Genomic DNA, 21,411 nt, shown 5'->3' on the forward strand with positions numbered 1-21,411 from the left:
AGATGAATAACTTTCGTTAGTACGCATGAATTTGTCATTCTTTTTGCATTCACCTTGGGACCATAAAGGAACCGTCGTGGCACAAAACTTGGTGGTTAAAATAACATTGCAGACCTGCTACAAAATATACAACAAGTAAATAATGAAGACACATACCAGCATGTGCAGATCATGACAGAAGTCGATGGCAAGAGCTGTCAACTCAAAGCAGAGCTCGGCATAATACACATATGCAGCACGATTTTCCCAGACTTTGTCACAGTGGATATCCCATAGGTGGATCCCATACCTGTGACAAGATAAAGCCAATGTTGAACACTCCTGAATCCTACTGACAATCAAACTCTGCTCCCTGCTTACTCAGCCAGTTGTACATAGTAATAAGGGGGACTTGCCCTACAAGCTCATAGTGTCTGGCAACGTTTCTATTCAAACAAGGTGAATTACGTCAGGCAGCTCTCATTGTGTATCTAACACTAAAGCATACTATGAAGCCTTATCTTCTTGACGAGTTCAAATGGTACATAAAAGGAATGTTTAAGCACACACTTGAAAGTCCAAGCTGTACTCAACTATTCTTACTATAAAACTGCACAAAGATTTTGAAGTCCACATGTTTTCTGCAGTTGAACCCATGCACAAAAAACTTTTACTTGTGAGTATTACAGATGTGTTCATTGCAAAACAAATCAGAAAGGGACATGTTCACTCCTAAAACAATGATTGCAGTTCAAGGTGTTCCAAATGTGAAATTTAACAGTTAAACTGGAGCTGGTAAAAGTTTGAGAATAAGGGAAAAAAAAAAAAAAAAAGAACGCTTCTGCCCACAGAGTTGACCCTTTAAGCAAAATAAATTGTATGAACTTAAAGTGCAAACGGTTCCCTTTAGCCTCCAGTGATAATGATCCACCAATTTGCCTAATTACTGGGCACAAGCAGAGGTCTGCATGACCTCTGTTTGAATATTGCAGCATTAATTAAAGCCAAAGAAGGCTTCCTCATTGTTCATTCAGGTAAGAATCTCAAAGCTGCTTCCTCTGATTTAGTCTGAAGTGACAATGTGAAAAGATCATGAATGTTTGTTAGAGAGGATAATCTGCTGCACCTGAGTTAAGTATAATAAGGTGTCACACCAGATTAATTGAATGATAGGGTTTAACATCCTGAAACGCCACAAGGGATACAAGAGAGACTAATGGAGGGCTCTAAAGGTTAATTTTGACTACCTGGGACTTTTAATGTGCACCCAAAGCTTGGTACACAGGTATTTTAGCATTCTTGCCCCAATGGAATGCGGCAGCCTTGAACAGAAATTGAACCCATGACTGGATGCTCAGCAGGAGAACGCCACCTGCTGCAGCATGAACGTTTTCCAGCAGGACAATTTAAGATAGGAAAAAGGGTAGATGGTCAAAATTTTTAACTCCTTCTATATTTTAGTATGCCAAAGCATGATGTCATAATTGATTTTTAATACAACGTACATACTGAGAAGCTGATATGCTGCAAAGTTTAACAACACACAACCAAATATTTGTTTTTGCAGGAAGTTTGGAACTTTTATCAAAAAGCCTATGCATACATTCCAACTCAAGAAAAATGATTTTTTAAGGAGATGTTACTCAAGAGAGCATTTTTTAAAATATCTCTCCAAACATATTTAAAATTATGTTACTTTTTGGTTGTTCTCTTTTAAAATATGTTTTCAAGTTTTATATAGCTTTTGTAGTTTTCGCTCTGCAACAAAAACATGACAAAAAATATGGCATTTTCATGTGATATACTTGTATGTTTAATAGTATGCCGAAACGTTACATATAAAAATGAAAATGTAAAAAAAAGAAAAAAAAAGACATGTATAACTTACCATAGCCCTACTTCATGAAGCCTTTGCATATGATTTGTTAATTTCATAAACATATGTGCGACTTATTGCAAAAATTTCATGCAGATATGGCAATTTCACATGTGCTTAACAGTATGCACAGAAAGTAAATATTGCACAAAACTTACTATACAGAAAAACACAGTTGAAAGATTTAAAACTGTACTCATCAAAATGCAGCTGAATATGTACAAAAACTGGCCATAACGTTCAGCAGTGCCGCCATAATGTATGAAAAGTAATTATAACTCTCCTGCATCGTAAGTTGTACTGTTACAGACACTGCGGCAGGACTCTTCCACATCACTTTTGCCAGTCGACTGTTTTGTCACGGCTCTGGCTTGATTCAAGTTCTCACTCTCCGCTTTCATGGCAGTAGTATGGATTTTCTTGGTTATTGCATAAAAAGCTCGCTGATGCATCAGTTTCCACAGGCAAACAATACAGGGGCGGTATTCTTAGGCGATACTTTTGGAGATACTATTACTTTCATGAGATTTCACACAAATCGGCACCCGATAGGCGTATACAGTCAACAGCATTTCTGGCACTATGCCAAGCTTGTTACCTACGCTGTCAGCCGTATATGCCGACGCATCCAAGGCCGAGTCATGCAAAATCTCATGAAAAAGATAAAACTTCCAAAAGTGATCGCCCAAGAATACCGCACCAGCAGAATCTAGAAAGTTGATCATGGCCGGCTCGTGTGGCCCGCACTGCCTTCAAGTTTATGGCAGAGGTGTTACACGAAGTCCCGCCATCGTAGTGTCCATTTGAGCCACGAACGCCATATAACGTGACATGCATTGTGCATAGACGAAAGAACAGATGAAGGGCGTCGTCGTTTTCACAATGCAGTTCGAGAAATGATGGAAGTCCATTGTGCCTTTCTGCCAGCTCCCATGCGACGACTTTCCGATCATGGAAAGTGGGGCACATCATATTTTCGACAAGCACGATCAACATGCGGATGTCACACAAAACAGTCATTGCACAGTATTTAGTCTTTTGCAAAATAAGCAATATTATTCTCCAAGATGCTGACCCATTCGAGAGTTGCACCAACTTCAACACAGTGGTCGCCATGTAGGTGATTGCAGCTGTCTATGCTGCTGGCATCATAAGGCCTACCTTGGACTGGGACGTTTTCCTCGGCTGTTATGCTCTGATGCACTTTCCTCCGGCTTTCTCTGTTCTTGTTCTTCGTTCAGTAGTTCTGGAGTTGCAAGTTTTTTTTTTTTTTAGGGCTTATCATCAAGTAAAAATGTGAAAAAACGTAGATGAACCACTGGTTGAATTCTTGACGTGGCTAGACGACGAGGCTGTAGGGTAGGCTTCACGGCACTGACAAGACCTTACTAGCCATTGCTGATGCAGCTGTGGCACGATGTCATTTAAAGGGCCAGTAGAAGTGTTCAAAACACGTGGGAAAGATGCCTTTTTTTATTATTGCATGCCTGTGTACGAAACTGGCAACCGTCCAGATTGAAATAACATGGCTGGCTGAACCTTTCTCCAATTGATCCCGATGATGGGTGCCGCTGCAACCGTGTGCAGCAAGCGCTCTAAGATGGCCTACATGTGCGTCAATTATACATTTTTCGGACCACTACAAGTCACGGAAATGAATTTATTAACTTCTCGCTCGAATTTATACATAAATTTTTCATAGATAAAAAAGAGAATGTACAAATATCACGGTGCAATCTAAACAACATTTTTTGTGAGAACTGTGATTTTCAAATTGCACCGCCCCCTTTTTTAAGCTGCCAATTGTTTAAATACTTCAATAAAAATTTCAAACATGGCCCACCAAAGGATTTCGATCTACTTTGCACATGCATATCTCTGACATGGGCAAGATAGTAGTTTCAAACTTGCCTGGTATTCCAAGGGTACTTTTCAAACTGATGGTGTCTGTCTTTTCATACCACTGTCGCACATTTTTTATTTAATTTTTTATTTTTGACTACATAATGTATAATGACGCAATTGTATGGTGACTGTGTTATATTGTGTATTGTGGCTGTAATTCGTTTTACATTACTCCTGGACGAATAGTTTGCACGTATAGTTATCTGTTATTATTATACTGCCCTGTAATTTGTACTCTGTGGAAATATTCATATACAATGTATTGAATTGTACTGTATGCCCCCCCTCACCCTATGCCTCTTACGGGGCCTGTGAGGTATTATCAAATAAAATAAAATAAAAAATAATATCAAGATTTCTTATATGCCTGTTACAGGCATAGAGATATGGCTGTTTGAATGGCAAGAATCTTTTATTTATATTGAAACTTTATGCAGTTATCGTAGTCTATTTGAAGATTTAGGAGCATTAGAAGCACTGCACAATGTTGATGGCACAGCTAGTACAGCATGCCAAAAAAACACCCCGTCAACACCCTCGCCATGCAATGCACTAAAGTAGACACACTAACTGTTGCACATTACATGAGCAAACACTGTTATTTCATACTGATCGTGCACTTAGTGGTTTAATACAATAACAAATAAGTTCCCCTCGGCAAAGAGGGGGAATATAAGCACTGATATTACAACAATTCTTATTTTTACTACTTTCAGTTTACTTAGGCAAACTTAGCACTTTACAAGAGAGTTTCCACAGATAATCATGGCTGCATCAATGGAGTATCACTATTATGTGCTGCCTGTAGTTCACATATTGATGCTGAAATAAAAATTGAAGTTGAATTAAAAGCTAAAAAACTTTTAAAGCAACAATCAATAATGTAACACATTGTGTGAGAAAATGTTGTGCCTTGAGATAAAGAACGCACTCGGTGGGCATTCACGCCATGTCATTGACTACCAAGCAATGCACTTAATACCTTGTAGGTATTGCAGCCTTCTAAAGGAAAAGCGAGATTCAACCATGTGGTTAGCACATGCTCATGATGCCAATAACAATCATGCTAAACAGGCTCATCATGACCCCAATGCCCAGGCTATGAAAACACTCTTTTTGCACTGTGATACAAACACTGGATGTTTCGTTAAATCAAACTAAATTATGGGGTTTTACATGCCAAAGCCATGATCTGATTATGAGGCACAACGTAGTGAGGGACCCCGGAAAAATTTGGACCACCTGGGGTTCTTTAATGTGCACCTAATCTAAGTAAACGGGTGTTTTCGCATTTCGCCTCCTCCAAAATGCGGCCGCCGTGGCCGGGATTCGATCCCGCGACCTCGTGCTTAGCAGCCCAACATTATAGCCACCAAGCAACCGCAGCGGGTTGGATGTTTTGTGCTTTGTTTCATTAAAGCTGTTTACATTTGTATTGCTGTACAGCTGCAAATGTTATGGTTAAAGGCACAGAAATAACAGCAAATGCTGACACGTGTGAATAGTGTGTATAGCATGCATTAGCTGTGACCCGAAAGCCAGTGGTCAGCTTGCTCTACAGTGCTTATATCCTTCACTCTTATATGACATGGTGCTATGTTTAGCGATAAGCACCCCTTAAGAACTGTGGCCACCATTGCCGCTGCATCGGGTGTGGTAGAGGTGAAAGTGAAAGCAGATGCTAGCATGCATGGGCAAAGTGGATTACAGGTCCTGTGGTTGCAAGGCTGGGCAATGGCACACATATGCACATTGTGTGGCTTATCGCATTTGTGCCTTTGTTGGATGTCATTTTGATGCATTAACTAACAAAATAAGAATGCTAATCATGTTGACAAAAGTTATACTTTTCCATTTACATCTAAAACCACCTAAGCTACAGACATTCTACTTTCTAAATTTCTGCTGGAGCTGCACTGGTTTTTGATGAATTTGTGCACCTGGGTTCGGAAAGTAGGACCTTAAAGAGCCTTTAACCAGGCTTGGCCTGGTTAGGGGCTCTTTAAGGCAAGTGCCTTAAAGAAGCCCGCGAATGCACGCAAAGTGCCTCGAGCGGCCAGTTGCGCGGCAATTCTGTGTGTATTGGCGGGCTTCTTTCACACTCGGAAGAATGCATTTATGTAGCACGTATTGAGCAACAGAGAGCTGTATCGGGAGTTTTTCATGTTGCTCTACAACTTTCTAATTGACACTTTGATAATTAGGACAGTACTTCTCGAGTTAGATAATTAATTGCAATTACCTAATTAAATCTCAGTAACGAAAAAAATTACTGGCGGCTACTCCACTGTACTGGAAACAATACACGCTAGGTTTGCTTCCCGTAACACCGTTCCTCTTTTTTAAAATTGTGCTGCACGATAGCTGGGACACCCTGTATAATTCACATTGCTGAAACGTCACTCACCGTGACATGTGACTTTGAGAATTATTCAAGGCTACAGGAGCTATTTGTTTTATCTGTTGCTTCACTAGACTATGTAAAGTTTGGAGAAATAATAAAACCTACAAACCGAATGTATGCAAGTCTTATTTGTTTTACTCTGTGCCGTAGCAAGAGGGATGTATACTATCGCGATGGAAAGAAACGTGAACAGCGGAGCGTGTGGCCGAAGCATAACTGAAAGTATAGTGCATCTTGTCATCACCATTGACAGGCGGGCACATCCGCTTCGATCGCGCTGGGCGATGGTGCGCCCCCTATCCTGCAATATTTTTGTTTCCGCTCTGCTTCTCTTTTATTTGAAAACAAGGAAAGGTGACGGCACAGTTATGATGACAGCGCAAACTGTACTATTGCGATATAAAGAAACGCGAACCACGGAAAGCGTGGCTTTTGGCGCGGAATATTGGCAAGGAAAGCTTATCATCTGCCAGTCATATCTGACACTTGGAACGCACACGCGGTGCGATAGTGCCAGCCGGAACCAGATTGTAGCGCTACGGTGGCGCCGACTGAAAGCAGCGACAGCCAAAGCATATGGGAGGTGGACCCATATCCTCGAACTAGCGCTGAATGTGCCAAAAGCCACGCTTTCCGTGGTTCGCTGTTTCTTTTCATCGCGATAGTACAGTTTGCGCTGTCATCATTACGGTGCCATCACCTTTCCTCGTTTTCAAATAAAATAGAAGCAGAGCAGAAACGAAAATTTTGCAGGATAGGGGGCACACCATCACACAGCCCGATCAAACCGGATGTGCCCGACTGTCAATGGTGATGACAGGACGGCGCGCACTATACCTTCAGTTATGCTTCGGCCACACGCTCTGCTGTTTGCGTTTCTTTCCATCGCGACAGTACTTCCGTTTCGTCTGCTTGTTTCCATGTCATGCAGTTATGCGCATCTGCTATTTTCTACCGGGTTTTAGCTGCTACAAATTGAGAGTGCAAGGATCAACTTGTGTCGGCGCCTATTGGCAGCTACGGAAAGCAGCCATTCTTAGAAGGTTTACGTGTGTCGCAGAGGTGCAGGCAACATGCAGCAACACTCCCGAAAGTAATAGTATTCTTAGCTGCTAGCTTTCCCACAGATGAAAGCAACTTTGCATTTATTTTTTCTTGGGAACCAGGCAAGTAACTGTGCCAAGTGTTACACTGAATGATCCGGATCATAAAATGTAATCTTGCTGGAAAGTTTCAGAAAGAACAAGAGCAACGGTAAGTGCAACATAACTTTCCTATGACTTTAAGAAAAAAACACATGTCCCTGTGTGCTCCAAGATATGCATCACTTATTGTGAAGCCATAGCTCTGTTAACTTTAGATTAAGAGTGTCCCACATACAATCAATGAACTGCCAACTGTTGCTATGCTTTCTCAACCATTACTTCCACACATGGACATTGTCAGTTGTTCACTTTTCTACCATCAACGATGACAAAACGGTAGAGTGGAATATCGGTCCCACAAGCAATGATGCACCTAATCAATAAGACCCAAGAAATAAGAGAAAAGCCAGATCCATATAGAAGGTTTAAATCGTTCTTTACTGTGGCCATTGAATTAAAGAGGCCCTGAAACACTTTTATAACTAATCATAGAATGGTCTCACTATTAAAATATGTTGTCCTACAAATCTCATGCCCCAAACATTTTTCGAATCCTTCAAGTTGCGGGAATCAAGGTGCCTTCCCGTGCCTCGTCCCCCAACTTATGCATTGTGCTTAGCTCAATCTTCGGGAACCACTGCCACAGCGGCAACATGGCTGTGTCCACTTTTTATTTAATTAGTGAGTTAATTTAACTCAAAATTAGTGATTATTTATTACTGTGAATTTTCTTGCGATCACGAAATCAGCCAAAAGCATTGGCTGGCCAACTGCTTTTGATTAGCTTTCGGTGAAGACATCTGTTCACTGCTTCAGACACAAGATTAAAAATTCCCTGCTGCATGCAGTGCAATAATATTTGGCTCACATGTTCACAGGAGCCTCATTAACAGATCGGCGCTTTTTTTTTTTTTGCTATGTTCAAAAAGTGTATCAGGGCCCTTTTAAGGTCACAATGTGACCATTGAGCGCTGCATTTGATTCAAGCCTCCCAGCACTCTTATGGACTTGTTGCGTCATCTAGAACACTTCCTAGGGATAAAGTTTTTGTTTTCCAAGTAGTTCATTTTTTGTGGGGAAGAAATATTTAACGAGCACACAGGGGTGTGCACCCAGTGTTCGCAAAGATGGCAGGCACTCCAGTAGCACAGCTCTTGCGTGAATGTCGATTTCATGATTGTGCTGCGTCGTCAAATAATTATTTCTGAGCTACAAGTACAGCGAGTCTGAGTACAGTTATGTTGTCAGATAAGGAGGTTATAATTTGCACGATGGAGACCCACAAAAGCAGACTGGACCACCGTGAGCTGTTCTGTGACGAGATTCATTTTCTGTTGCCTGACGACCGACTGATTTATTGTGCCGGTTGATGTAGGTAATTAAATATGCAATTTTCAATGGCTCTGCAGCATATGACATCGGTTTACTATCACCAGCCCAGCAGAGCATGACATTTTGTCCAATATTGTGGCACCTATCAGAAAGAGGCAGTTTCCTCTAGGCAAAAAACATTTTTTTTTGTAAATCATGTCATTTATGAAGTTAAGACATTGAAACTTTCATGCACTGTAGGCAATCAAAATAGAAACATTTTCTATATTTAAAAACATGTTTTCATTTCTTATTTTATTATCAGTGTGACATTAAAAAAATGTTTTGTAAAGTTTTTTTTTTTCTGCCACAAATTATGTTGCTTATTATGCCCAACAACACATTGCAATACCAGGTGCAGACATATTGTCAAATATTTCTAAAATTTGACTTTTGTCTGTGTGTGTGTGTTTTCATGGAAAAAAGGGCCCCAGATGACCTAGCTTGCTTTAAATGTTGTTGTTGCTCATTTTTCAACATCCTTCACAACTTTTGTATTGTCATCTTAACGATTAGGTAAGTTCATTAAAACTTGTTTGGGTAAAGTGGAATATATATATACACACACTCATGACTAGCATGAACGCCCATTACCATACAGTGATTGCGGTTCAGGTAAAATCCTGTTATTTTTATATTCATGGCAATATTTAGTTGGGACAGCCGGTAAAAGATGAAGGAGTAGCATTCACAACATGGGAGTCAGGTGGTTTAGTTTGGAACACTTTAGATGCTGCAGCTTTCGTTTGAAATTTTCACAAATGGTTGGCTTACAACCTTATCTGGGGCCTCAAAGGTAAGTGATCAACAAAGAAAAGCAGTGTGCACAGCATGGAGGTGTAGTATTCTATTTTGACTTTGTGGAAAATTGGACTGTTGTGCTTCCTGATGAAGTTAAAATTCCAACCTTGGCACAAACAATGTTTACGTTCTCTCACATATAGTGACAACATGAAAAGCTATCCACAGATTCACCATCTGTGATGACAGCACCACATGCCTGCTGAACCCTAAAAAAATTTAAAAAGTGGGTCGACACAAACATAGTAGTACTAGTGTAATCTAAGTTGAGCTACGTGAGGAATGAAGCCACCAGTCATCACCTCCATGATTTTGGCAAAAGTAATTGCCCTGACACTCAGTGTTCAAAATGTGTGACAGGACAAGCAAAAAATACATGCAATGAAATTGGAGGAATCCTTAAGCATTGTGCAGTGCTTCACAGTGAAATCTTGAGTTCCAGAAAATGCAATCTGAAAGCTCAAGACATGGTAACTGTTTTATAGGAAAATTGAAAGGTGTACATCTCATTCATCTAGATGGCAATAAGCCTGCTAAAAAAATTCTATTCAGTGAAAAATGAATATCGACTGACAGCACATGCTTTCCACGGTTTCATTTGCGCCATGTGCCTGCTATGCATGTCCATGGCAGCATCAATGTATAAACCGCACACGTCATGCACAGTGCTGCATTGATAGAAACATAAATAAATATGCATGAAACCTACATTAAAGTACAGTAGACTTCACTCAAATGAAACTCGAAGGAAGAATAAATAGAGTTCTGTTTATTTGAAGTTTTATTTATGCAAAAGATGCAAAAATCACGAAAAATCATTTTATGTCAAAAGTGTGAAGTGTTTTAATTTCCCTGCAGTGAAATAAAGATGTTACTGCACTCTGTTTGGAATACCACAGCTTTTTTTGCAGAAGCTATTTGTTCATGCGCTCTCGATTTTTTACTGTCGCCATCTAGGAATGCAAAAACTAGGCAAGGTGAATGCTGCTGAGCAGATGCTAATGCCACCAAAGCACAACTGGCTGATACATTGGATTTACTTGACTATTTGGCATTACAATTTGACCTGCTTGATGACCTACTCCGGTTTCATATGAACTAAATTTGAAAACATGAGTGAAGGTTCGTAAAATCAATGTGTTGTCCTTCAACCAAGATGAAATTATTGATTTATTTAGCTAATAGCTGTATTATCATTATGAGAATACAATTTTTGCTTATATCATAAATGCACAGGCCACCATGTCTGCTCTGGCTTTTGACAGTGCTCTTAGACGTGCCGTGTCTGCTACACTATTAGCATTGCACGACATGACATGTTCCTGTAAACTTGCAGAAGCAATGTACGGGCTATGATAGACCCCATAAGGGAGAGGGGGGGGGGGGCTCCAGATTAATTCTGATCACCAAAGGTTGTAAGGTGCATGTAATTTTAAGCACATGAGCACTCTTGCATTCAGCCCCCATCAGAATGTGCCTGCCGCAGCCTGGAATTGAACCTGCGACTTCATGCTCAGCAGCAGAACGCCATAGCAGCTTACTGAGTCACCGTGGCAGGTGCAACATGTTTGCATACATGCCCTCTAAATTGTCATAATTATTCTAGTCTATAAATTTCAGGAGCATTAAGAAAGAAAAGCAACATGTAATAAATGCTTTCAGATTTTTCAATACATTATATTACCTACGCCAAGTTCAAAAAAAAATAAAAAATATATATATATATATATATATATATATATATATATATATGTTGTTTTCTTTTATCAGCAACAGAAGACTAGGATATTAAAAGTTTTTTCAACATTCCAAGAAGGTCACATCTTTATGCTCGTGACTTACATGCAAGTTTCATTTGAAATTTGCTCTAGAATAGAGTAGGTAAGATGCAAAATAGGCAAAAATCCTCTGGTGGGCCATGCAAACATTTAAATAACCAACAGCCTTACAATTAGTTTTAAGTTGGAATGTATGCTTAAACTTTCTGATGAAAGTTTGATGAAAGTTGCATAAGCTTCATCAAAACACATTTCATGTTACGCATTCTAAAGTTTCACAAATCTAGCAGCTTTCCTAAAGCAACAATTCACCTTCTCATGGTGTATGATTTACTAAAAACCAACATTTCTTATCTGTTTAGTAAAACCAGTGCATAGTTCTTTTTCCTACACAGATAATACACATAACAATATTGACCCTTTTCGCGGAGCAGTTTTAGACAAACGAGATGGCGCTTACGGCGGCGCGCCATACGTCTCCTCAGCGACCGCGCATGAATACTAAACCACTACCACTTCTACCTTGCTTCTGTGCGATCAGCTGTCGGAAATGCAACTGAGTTTTCGCTATCGCACTGTACTCCAATCATGTTGATTGAATCATGTGGATTGAAGACGTGTGCAGCAGCTGGCTGCAAAAACAGTGACTAGCATGTTAAGGAATGAATGAATCTGTGTAGCCAAGTTTGCGGACCGCTGCTGCAACTGTCCGAACGTGTTACCGGCACTTCCAGATGTACGGATTTCCTCGAGGATACAGAAATTTGCTCATCCACCAGCACTGTATCGCTAACCTTCAAAGGAAGGGCTTCAGCCCCAGAACGTCGGCAAGAGTGAGTACCACTTGTTAAACTATCACAAAAAGGAGTAGTGCCACTTTCTGTCATAGTAAGTTTCACGCACGTTATCTATACACATCTATCCCAAATGGCAGGAGAACTTACGCGCACTCTATCGCCGATGTATCAAGAATAAGTGAGGCGCACACTTGAATATGTGCGCACTATATACGCATGATAAGTGACGGTACTACATCGATAGCGCACGAATGGTCGAAGCTGAATGTTTCGTGACGGTCCACAAGAGTAAGCGAGTTACTCGCTATAATACGCATTTGCTACAAGGTATTGAAATGTGCAGAACAGCTACGTTTCAAGCCTTGTGCGCAGAAAGAAAAAAATCTATCGGAACTGAGCACACTCGCGAGCGATTAGGCACAAAATAATCAGATAGTGGCCGCACCGAGGAACTTCACTGAGTCAGAAACTGACAAGCCACTGCTTCAAAATATTTGTCAAATAAAGCACAAAGAGCAAAACACACTAATTTTGATTCAATTAATGAGCGGAATGTTTGGATAGCTTGGAATACATATTTAGCCCCGCTTTTAGAACAAGCACAATATACGTTTGGACATTGGTTAATCAGCTCCGAAAGTGCTTTTGCATGTCCTCTGAAGCTGTGATCAAAGCTTCGTGTCGTTCACCCAGTCACCGTCTACGATATCTCCCAAAACAGACGTTTTCTAAGCCGCGCCGGCGTCATACACTTCCATTGTAAACAAGGAGGCAGTTGAGGCAAGCAATGGACGCGTCACCACGTGATCAAACATGGCAGCGCCCACGGGATCGCCGCGAAAAGGGTCAATAAATCAGACTGAAAATGTTGAGCAGCCTCTTTTCATACAACTTATCTGATATCACACACCAGGAAATGTATATTCTTTATGACATATACCAGTTTCAAGTAGCTTATAAAACTATGTTGGGCTAGTTTATGATGCACAGATGATACAGTGTAGACCGCTTATAACGTAAGTTGCCGGAGTCGCGAATATCCACACTATAAGCGGTACCGCACTATAACCAAAGCAACAATTTTCAAGGCCCGCACACATGCAAAACATGTGCACCGGGCTGCCATGCGTATGCGACAGTCGAGGAATGCGGCTAGAATGTTTGCATTTAATTTACAGTTTAATCTCGTTAATTCGAACCAAATCACGCGGCGACGCCTGCTACCGGCATTGTTCCAGCACCGCCATAGAGTAAAAGCTTAGGAGAGACCCCTCAATGTCACGTGCAAAAAAAAAAAAAAAAAAAACGCGGCGGAAATTTTCCCCTCTCTCAAATGGCAAGGTCGCCAATTCTGCGTTGCGCTGGAACATGCGTGTACGTGCCAACGTCTCAGCCACGCTACCGTAGCTACGCGTAGAAAATGGCAGTGAACCCTTCTTTCTTTTTATGCTTCCTCTACTTTCTAGTCACGTGTTGACCTTGCACGCTGCGGCTACGGTGCAGAGGGAAGCAGCGGCGCTGTCCCAGGCTGGCCAACGAAACTGCCCACGGTGGCAAATGCCCGCTTCCCGATAACGGCAGAAAATAAAACTTCGGGGAGCTGGCGCTGGGCCGGCTGGAGCGGCAGCGGGCGCCCACGGTTAAAGTCGTGTAGGGAGCTACGAGGGAGGGCGAGGGAAGCCACCGAAACGGCGGAGTTGCCGAGGCGAAATCCGCTTCCCTGCTGCCCTCCTCCCTCACATTCCACGGTCGCCGCGTGCGCCCTTCGCCGTGCCGGCGCCGCCCGCTCCCTGAAGTTTCGTTTACTGCCGTTATCGTGAAGGTTGGCCGGCGTTAGCAGTTTCGTGGCCCTAGCTCACTATGCACGCCGTGATATTTCACGACTCGCACTCAAGATTCTGGTTTCAGCCTTACTAGCTGTTTGTTCGCACCACGTGCCCTTTTCCTCAAATTCGTCTCTTTCTTCCTCGAGCACTTCCTGGGGCGCCCGTTTGAGGGGAGCGTTCGCCGTCTCCACTGACTTCCGTACTCCCAGGCAGCCGCACTGTAATTGGTATTTAGTTTCCCGCAACTGCACTATAAGCGATACGTGTATACACGAAGTGCTATGGGAAAATTAACGGGAGTCTGAAAAGACTGCACTATATCCGGTCCTGCACTATAAGTGGTTACGTTATAAATGGTCTATACTGTATCAAGGTTATTCATGCATTGAATCTTAGATGCAAGCATAAAAAGAAATTTTCACTGGGAGATTTTTATTTTGCAATTATTATTATGCAACTTGAGCTGTTGCTACAAGAGCAGTAGAGCTCTCTTTAATTAAAGTGGCTGCACTCACACTAAGAAGTTCCAAGAAAAACTGCTTTGTACAAGAACCATAAGATTATTTAAGCCTTTTTCACTTCGACCTTGTTTTCTTAATGTAAACCTTAACATTAGCTAAATCTGCATGAATTATATCATTATCCAATTTCCTGTTACATTTTGACATGTGTAACTAAGTAAATCACATTTAGTGAGCAATAAACATGAACTTCGGATAAATAACGTAGAGAGCTATTCATACTATATTTTATGAAATGGCAAGGTTAACTTAAAAATTAGGTTACACTTTTTATATTCTTATCTTACGTGGTTGGACTGAATCTAGTATACAAGGTCTGTCCCAAAAGTCGATGCAGTATGAGTATGTTAAAAAAAAATTAATTTCTCAAAATTTTTTAATACACCAATGTGGTCACCTGCAAAATACTCCCCCTTAAACACAATACACTCGTCCTACCTCTTCTTCTATTGCTAGAAGCACCCTTGGAAGTCCTCTTTGCTTCATCAGCGATGTTTCCTTTTGAATTACTGTCACATCCACAAAATGTTACCCCAGAGCACCAGTTTGCATTTGGGAAAAAAATCACCAGCCCTTCCCCTGTCGAGAAAATGGGGGTAAGTGAAGCTTGTCGTGTGTGTATCTGACCTTCGTGGTGATTTTCTTTCTTTCTCTCTCTCTTTCTCTCATTCTTTTTTGTCCCTGGTATGTGCCATTGAGCTTGGACCCTTTCTGCACTATCGCCAGGATCGGCCCACTTTTCAGCATGGCACCACCACCGACACTTGTGAGCCTATAAAGCTTCGCTTAAAAAGTCACAGGGGTCTAAATGAGGCGAGCAGAAAGGGTGTTGCAGCACAGTGATGGAATTGTGTACCAAAACTCACGCACTGTCAATGCAGAGTGTGCAGGGTATTATCATGGTGCACAATCCAGCGCCCCCTTTTTTTTGTCACAACTTTTGCTCAGGAGTAAGCAGTTTCAGCACCTTCTTGGAGCAAACCTTTTAAATTTCCAGATTTTGAGTCAAGATATGGTGAATAGATGACTTTCCAAACCAAGTGCTTTTCATGTCTTTCTAACAGTCATTCAGCAGTTGCTGAGCACAAAAGAACACACAAGATCGATGTTTTCATCTTCGCAGGGGGTGTAGGGGTGTTCTGATCTTGCATCATCATTGAGGACTTCACAGTCTCTCCAAAAACATCTAACCCAATTGAAGACACTTCTTCCCCTTAAGGCATCCTTTCCACAGGCCTTTTGGAACATTTGATGATTTTCTACACCATTCTTGCCCAATTTCACAATAACTTTGATATTGACCCTTTGTTCTACCTGTTCGTTTACTTCCACTTTGAGAAAGATAAAAATGGGTTGCACGCAAAGTGCATGCATATGCCTTATCATACAGCAGTCCAGCTTGTACTAGAGGTTAACCGGGTTCTTAAGAGTTGATACAGTGAGAGAGGGCGGCACTGCTAAAAATTTCCTTTTTTTCTCACTATACAACCTTTTGGGACAGACCTTGAATGTAAAAAAACAATGAAAAAAGAAGAAAAAAGTTTGTTGGAAGTGGCTTGTGCCAAACTGATGCTTCTGTCCCTGACCAAAATTGGTGCTGTGCAAAGCATCACTGAAACACATTTGCATGTTTCCTTTGACAGCCGGTTACCCTGGTGGAATGCACCTTTAGTACAACTAACCTCAAAGGGACACTAAAGGCAAATATTAAACCAACGTGAACCGTTAAAATACCACGCCAGAAACCTTGCAGCACTTGTTTTGTGCCAAGAAAAGATTTAGTTTAAAAGAAAATCGATGAGTGAAACGACACCTGACAGACAGCACTAAATTTTTTTTGTGCCAAACAAAAACACGCAGCCATGGAGAAACCGAGAAAAGACAAAGCATTAGATTCGCCGCTGTAGCTGCTCTTGGTCAAGTGGCGTGGACCGTTCGGGCATCCCCCGAGAACAAATGGACATGGCATTCTCTGCTACTTGCAGTTTGTGTGAGTATTGAGAGCCAGCAATACCAGCGCAGCACTACGTGATAATGAAACTATTGAATGCAATAGTGCCGGTGGTACAGAGTAAAGTGAGAACTAAACCTTTAGACCATCCGCGTAGTTGTCAAGGGTAACATCAATGAGTTATTTTTCCTAAGAATCGATTTGAAGTAGATGAGTAGCATTTTCTTTTATCTTATAATGCACTAAAATAATCTTCTTATCACGAGTGGTTATGTACTAGTGACAGAATTATAATGAGGAGTGCCTATGTCATCGGGCTAATACCTGAATGTCACAGGGGAGTCTCAAATCATGTCCTGCATTTACCTCAATTTCTCGATTACTAAAGCTCTGCTCGTGATAATATTTATGCCTCAGACGTTCTTGGGCATTACTCTATCATTTTAGTTTGACTTAATATTTACCTTTAGTGTCCCTTTAAGAAATGATGTGCTGTGTTAACATAGAACAGTCACATTGTGGCTTATGGCTAAAAATGTTCCCAGTCCTTGTATTTGCTGCATAATGAAGTGCAAGACAACTACAAAAATCAAAAGAAAAAGGGGAAAAAAAAAAAAACAGGGCTGCCTGAATCTTGACTAAGAAAAAAAAATTTCTATTAATTTCTCGTATAGTTGTGTGACAATTTGCTGTTGATTGCTTGTTAGCAACATGCAACACACGGAAGAAAAAATGGATACATACCTCACTATCACATACAATGTACGTACTGTGACGAGAGAACACTGAAAAGAGAACAATATTATTGTTATGTGGATAGTTCAGCTTAGAGCTGCATTATGAGTGAATCCTGAGCAGGCACTGACATAATGCTTCAATGCATGCCTATCCAATGCATGCCAGAAGTTGTTTTTGACAGAGAAAGTAATTATTGTAGAAAATGCGTTTTTTTGCGAGATATACACATACAACGTTCGGTCACATTGAAGTGTGTGAATGCAGCAACTCTAATGTACTCAAGCAGAAACACCACATTACTTATTTATTCTTTTACCTTACAGAGCCCTTGTGGGACATTGTGTAAGGAGGGCAGTACAGTACATACATACATAAAAATCAAAATAGATTAACACCTTAACAAAGTAGAACATTGATTGCTGCAAAAAGACTACATTGAACCCAAGAACTTAACTAGACACACTATAAAAGCAAGGGAGTAACAATGTACAGAGTCAGTTATTCCTAAAACAGTCCGAAGTATCTAGGATAGATTAATCATTACAAGGTCACAAATTTGCAATGCCAAATGAGACAAAAGGAAGTAAAAGCTCACCTCAGCAGCCATGAAGGCAAATGTGTTGGGACCTGCATGCAAGCCAACCACTACACAGACGGCAAAGAGGCCCAGCGAAATGAGTAGGATCCCACACAGTAGTGCAAGCAGGCGTATGTGTGTCATTTTTGGTGTGGTTGGTGAAAATGACAGCTGCAATGAACCAAGTGAGAGAATAGAAGGGTTACTTAAGTGCACACAGCAAAATGTTGGAATCATGGGGATTTTTCTGACCTTTAAAACATGAGCCTTCACGTTGCTCAAAATTGAAAAAGTTGCAGTTTCGTCAGAAAAAAGCACTGACAGCGACAGCTAGGCATTAGAATATTACATGAAGTAAGGCTCATAGTTTTATGGGCAGTATAAACTGCAGTAAGCATTCACTTACCAACTAAACATGCATGGTGTCACACACACAAAGACACACATGAAGTTGCTGCTCCATTTAAAGTGTGCTGTGCCTTTAAAACATGGCTGCTTTCAACTTTCACAGCATAAAAAAAGAAATTTGGCTATCAAGAGAAAAACAAGGTGTGGATATTCCAAGTAACTAAATCCTGCGGACACATGTTAACGGTGCGCAGTTGCATAATTCCTACACTTTCGACCATTCATAGCATTCGTGTCCCATTCACAAATACAGTCACGAGGACCACAGATGCCGTGAAAAAATTCTTTTCCTGACAGAGAAGGCATGCAGGCTGAAATAAACAGAAAAAAAAAATGCCTGTTTCACCAATGCACTCCATTGAGACAATTCCAGGTTGCAAAGCTGCGCTAGAAGAAATTTTAAATTTTCACTGATGCCGTGGTCTCTAGACTTTTGCTCGTGTCTGTACAAAAGTAAGAGTGAGAACATTGGCATTTATTCAGCATTCAGGCAAGAGGAGTTCGGACATGAGCTCTGCAGTCCCTACAGCATGGCAAAGGATGTTGTTGTAACCAAAGGATGTAGAGATGCTGGGTAGCTTAAAGGACAGTGATTACAGGATAGTCAGGTCCAGGATTGCCTTTAATTTGAAGAGGAAAATGAAGAAATAAGCTGACATAGTAGAAGTCAGGGGAAAAGCAGATGAGTTCTGGCTACTGATCATAAACATGAGGCTTTAGAACAGGAGGATGAGGATAGCATAGAGGTAATGAATGACTCCTTAACAAAATTAATTTCAGAGTTCACAAATGAAGTTGGAGGGAAGGCACCAAGACTGGGAACAGGCAAGCTCTCCCAACAAAAATTGTGTATAAGAATACCACAGTGCATGATGAAGTGGTGGTGAAAACTTATTTATTGGCCCTAAAATTGCTGTGGAGAGGTCTCCTACTCTAAAGATCAGGTTGAATTGGCTGAACTATAAAAACTGATCAACAAGAGGAAAATAAGCCACATTTGAAATTATAACATTTAAAACATTGAGGAAGCAGTAAAGAATGGGAGAATCATGAAATCAGCAAGATGGAGACTTGGCATTTGGCATTGGCAGTGACAAGATATCTGTTGTCTTGTTGCACTTTTGTGCCAAGTGGGTGCTTCTATGCCAGCCATGCCAACTTGGAGCTGTTTAAGGTTGAGGTTGATCCCTAGGGAGCAATGGTGTTCACGGTTTCGAGCGAAGAAGAGCGAGAAAAATGAATAAATAAAAACAAAATAAACTTTCTTGGCGAGGCGGGATTCGAACCCAGGTACCCACGGTCCGAAGGCGAGCGTTATAACAACTAGGCTATACACACGCACTTGCAGAACATGTATTAATGGGAACCATATGACTGCATAGTACAGACGATGCAACCCAACTTGCTATGGGCGAGAGAGAGAGAGAGAGAGAGAGAGAGAGAGAGAGAGAGAGAGAGAGAGAGAGAGAGAGAGAGAGGGGGGGGGGGGGGGGGGGCAGGATTTGAACCTGGGTACTCGCGGTCCGAAGGCGACCGTCATACCCACTACGCTATGCACCCACGCTTGCAGAGCTCCACTGTGTCATCAGATTTCACAAACGTGGAACTGGCTTAAATTTTTTGTACTGTCCATTATGGCGAGTAGTTCTAAAAACTATAAGCAAGAAAAATTACCATGAATATACTGCTAAGACAGTGATGCCGAGACCTGGCACGTGCTAGCCAAAATGCAATTTTTTTTTATCATTTAATCGTAACGATGCCCGGCTCATGTAAGTATCACCTTTTCTTTTATTACTGGAGGCCTTGATTACTTCTTTGGATGTTTTATTTTGGTGATGCAATAGATTTGTGCTTTTTAATTCTGGTTCACATCTGCACACCCCACAGTGCACTGCCAAATGGTAATAAAAAGACCCACGTACTGAATATTGATGCTTTTAAAGTCTTGGTTGCATTATTCACTTTGGCCAACATATGCTGTATCATGTGATAAGAGTATTTGGATACACAACCAGTTCCACGAGGCACAAAAATAAGGCTATGTTTCATACTACATTAAGTAATAACTCTTATGACTATGTCTACCCTCCGTACTGCCAAACAAAAACCTGCTAAATGCAGAAAAAAATTTTTTGAATAGCACAGTAATTGCAGCTACATTCTAAAGGCCGTGTGACAACTCATGCGGAATTGCAATATATTTATTTTGCCTGTTCTGAATGCTAAACTTTTTCCTCTCCTGCTCTTCAAGATTAACAATTTTTGTTCACTGGATACAAGGCAAGTGTCAGTCTCCAAATATCTCCAAATATTCTCCTCCAAATTTTCTGCAAATGATCCAGGCAAGACACTGACAGGGAAGATTAAATACTTGAGACACTGTGGCCTGTCTACTACTACAGAATGATTGGACAAAAAAATGCAGTAAAGGCTTCATTGGTCACGGTTTGTAACATTTGTAACACAAGCGGGACCGTTATAAACACCCAACTAATGTGACGATACTAACACTACCCCACTGTCATTGAAAATTATTTTATTCACACTGACTTAAAACTTGAGCAGGAATTGGCTGGGGAAAAATATTTTAGCTATACTGATGATTTCTTGATACCATCCAAGAGAGGGCTACAGATGCCATGCTATTAACATCCTCAAAGTGTTATAATTAACAAGGTTACTGCACGTTTGGCAGGCCACGAAATCAGCAGTTGGGATGCCTGGGTTATGCAGAGAAGCCATCGCACCAACAGGTGTAGCACAGGTATAATATCCTCTATCCCCCCAAAAGTTTTGTCTTGCATGGCATTTGTCATGAAACAGTATACCAGTGCAAAACTAATGAGTACAATTGACAAGACACAGCAGCACACATGACAGACACAGCCACACTAACAACTAGTTGTATGTGACATTAGGTCTGCCTTAGTCCCTGTTAATTTTGAACTGTTATACTACCATGCATCAACAACTTGCCCTGATCCACACCTTTTTATACTTTCTGCTGTATCAGATATTTAGGGGCTTGACAAAAAACATCAAATGGTGGAGGTGTCAGGCCTTCCTCGATGCTGGATGCCTCCAATATGAGCTATGAAATGAAAACATAGCTAGACAGCTAAATTAAGAACTTGCAGGTGCTCTGCCTCCATGTGTGTAACTAAGAGAAAAGCTCTACATAAGCCATGCTAAACCAGCCAAAGAAAAAGCACTAGATGAGTCATATGTGAGAACCAGACTGAGAACAACATTCATACAATGCCATAATGGCCATGCAACGAGATGGCGGTGCCAACCTGGAGGCATGTTGTCACCTTAAAGTGCCCCATGT

The 21,411-nt window shown here is 41.1% G+C and overlaps 1 protein-coding gene across 2 annotated transcripts in view; it reads right to left on the reverse strand.

Moving 5' to 3' along the window:
- LOC119431916 (E3 ubiquitin-protein ligase AMFR-like) overlaps nucleotides 1-21,411 on the reverse strand; it is a 150,452-nt gene that overhangs the window by 40,338 nt on the left and 88,703 nt on the right. For both annotated transcript variants that reach the window (XM_037699361.2, XM_037699367.2), the window contains exons 4-6: nucleotides 17,688-17,840; nucleotides 17,099-17,139; nucleotides 157-289 (exon numbers count right to left, since the gene is read on the reverse strand). In XM_037699361.2, coding sequence (XP_037555289.1) covers nucleotides 157-289; nucleotides 17,099-17,139; nucleotides 17,688-17,840 — 327 coding nt within the window. The remainder of the gene's footprint in view (nucleotides 1-156; nucleotides 290-17,098; nucleotides 17,140-17,687; nucleotides 17,841-21,411) is intronic.

This window comes from Dermacentor silvarum, chromosome 1 (genome assembly GCF_013339745.2).
Source record: "Dermacentor silvarum isolate Dsil-2018 chromosome 1, BIME_Dsil_1.4, whole genome shotgun sequence".
In the NCBI taxonomy this organism is placed as follows: Eukaryota; Metazoa; Arthropoda; class Arachnida; order Ixodida; family Ixodidae; genus Dermacentor; species Dermacentor silvarum.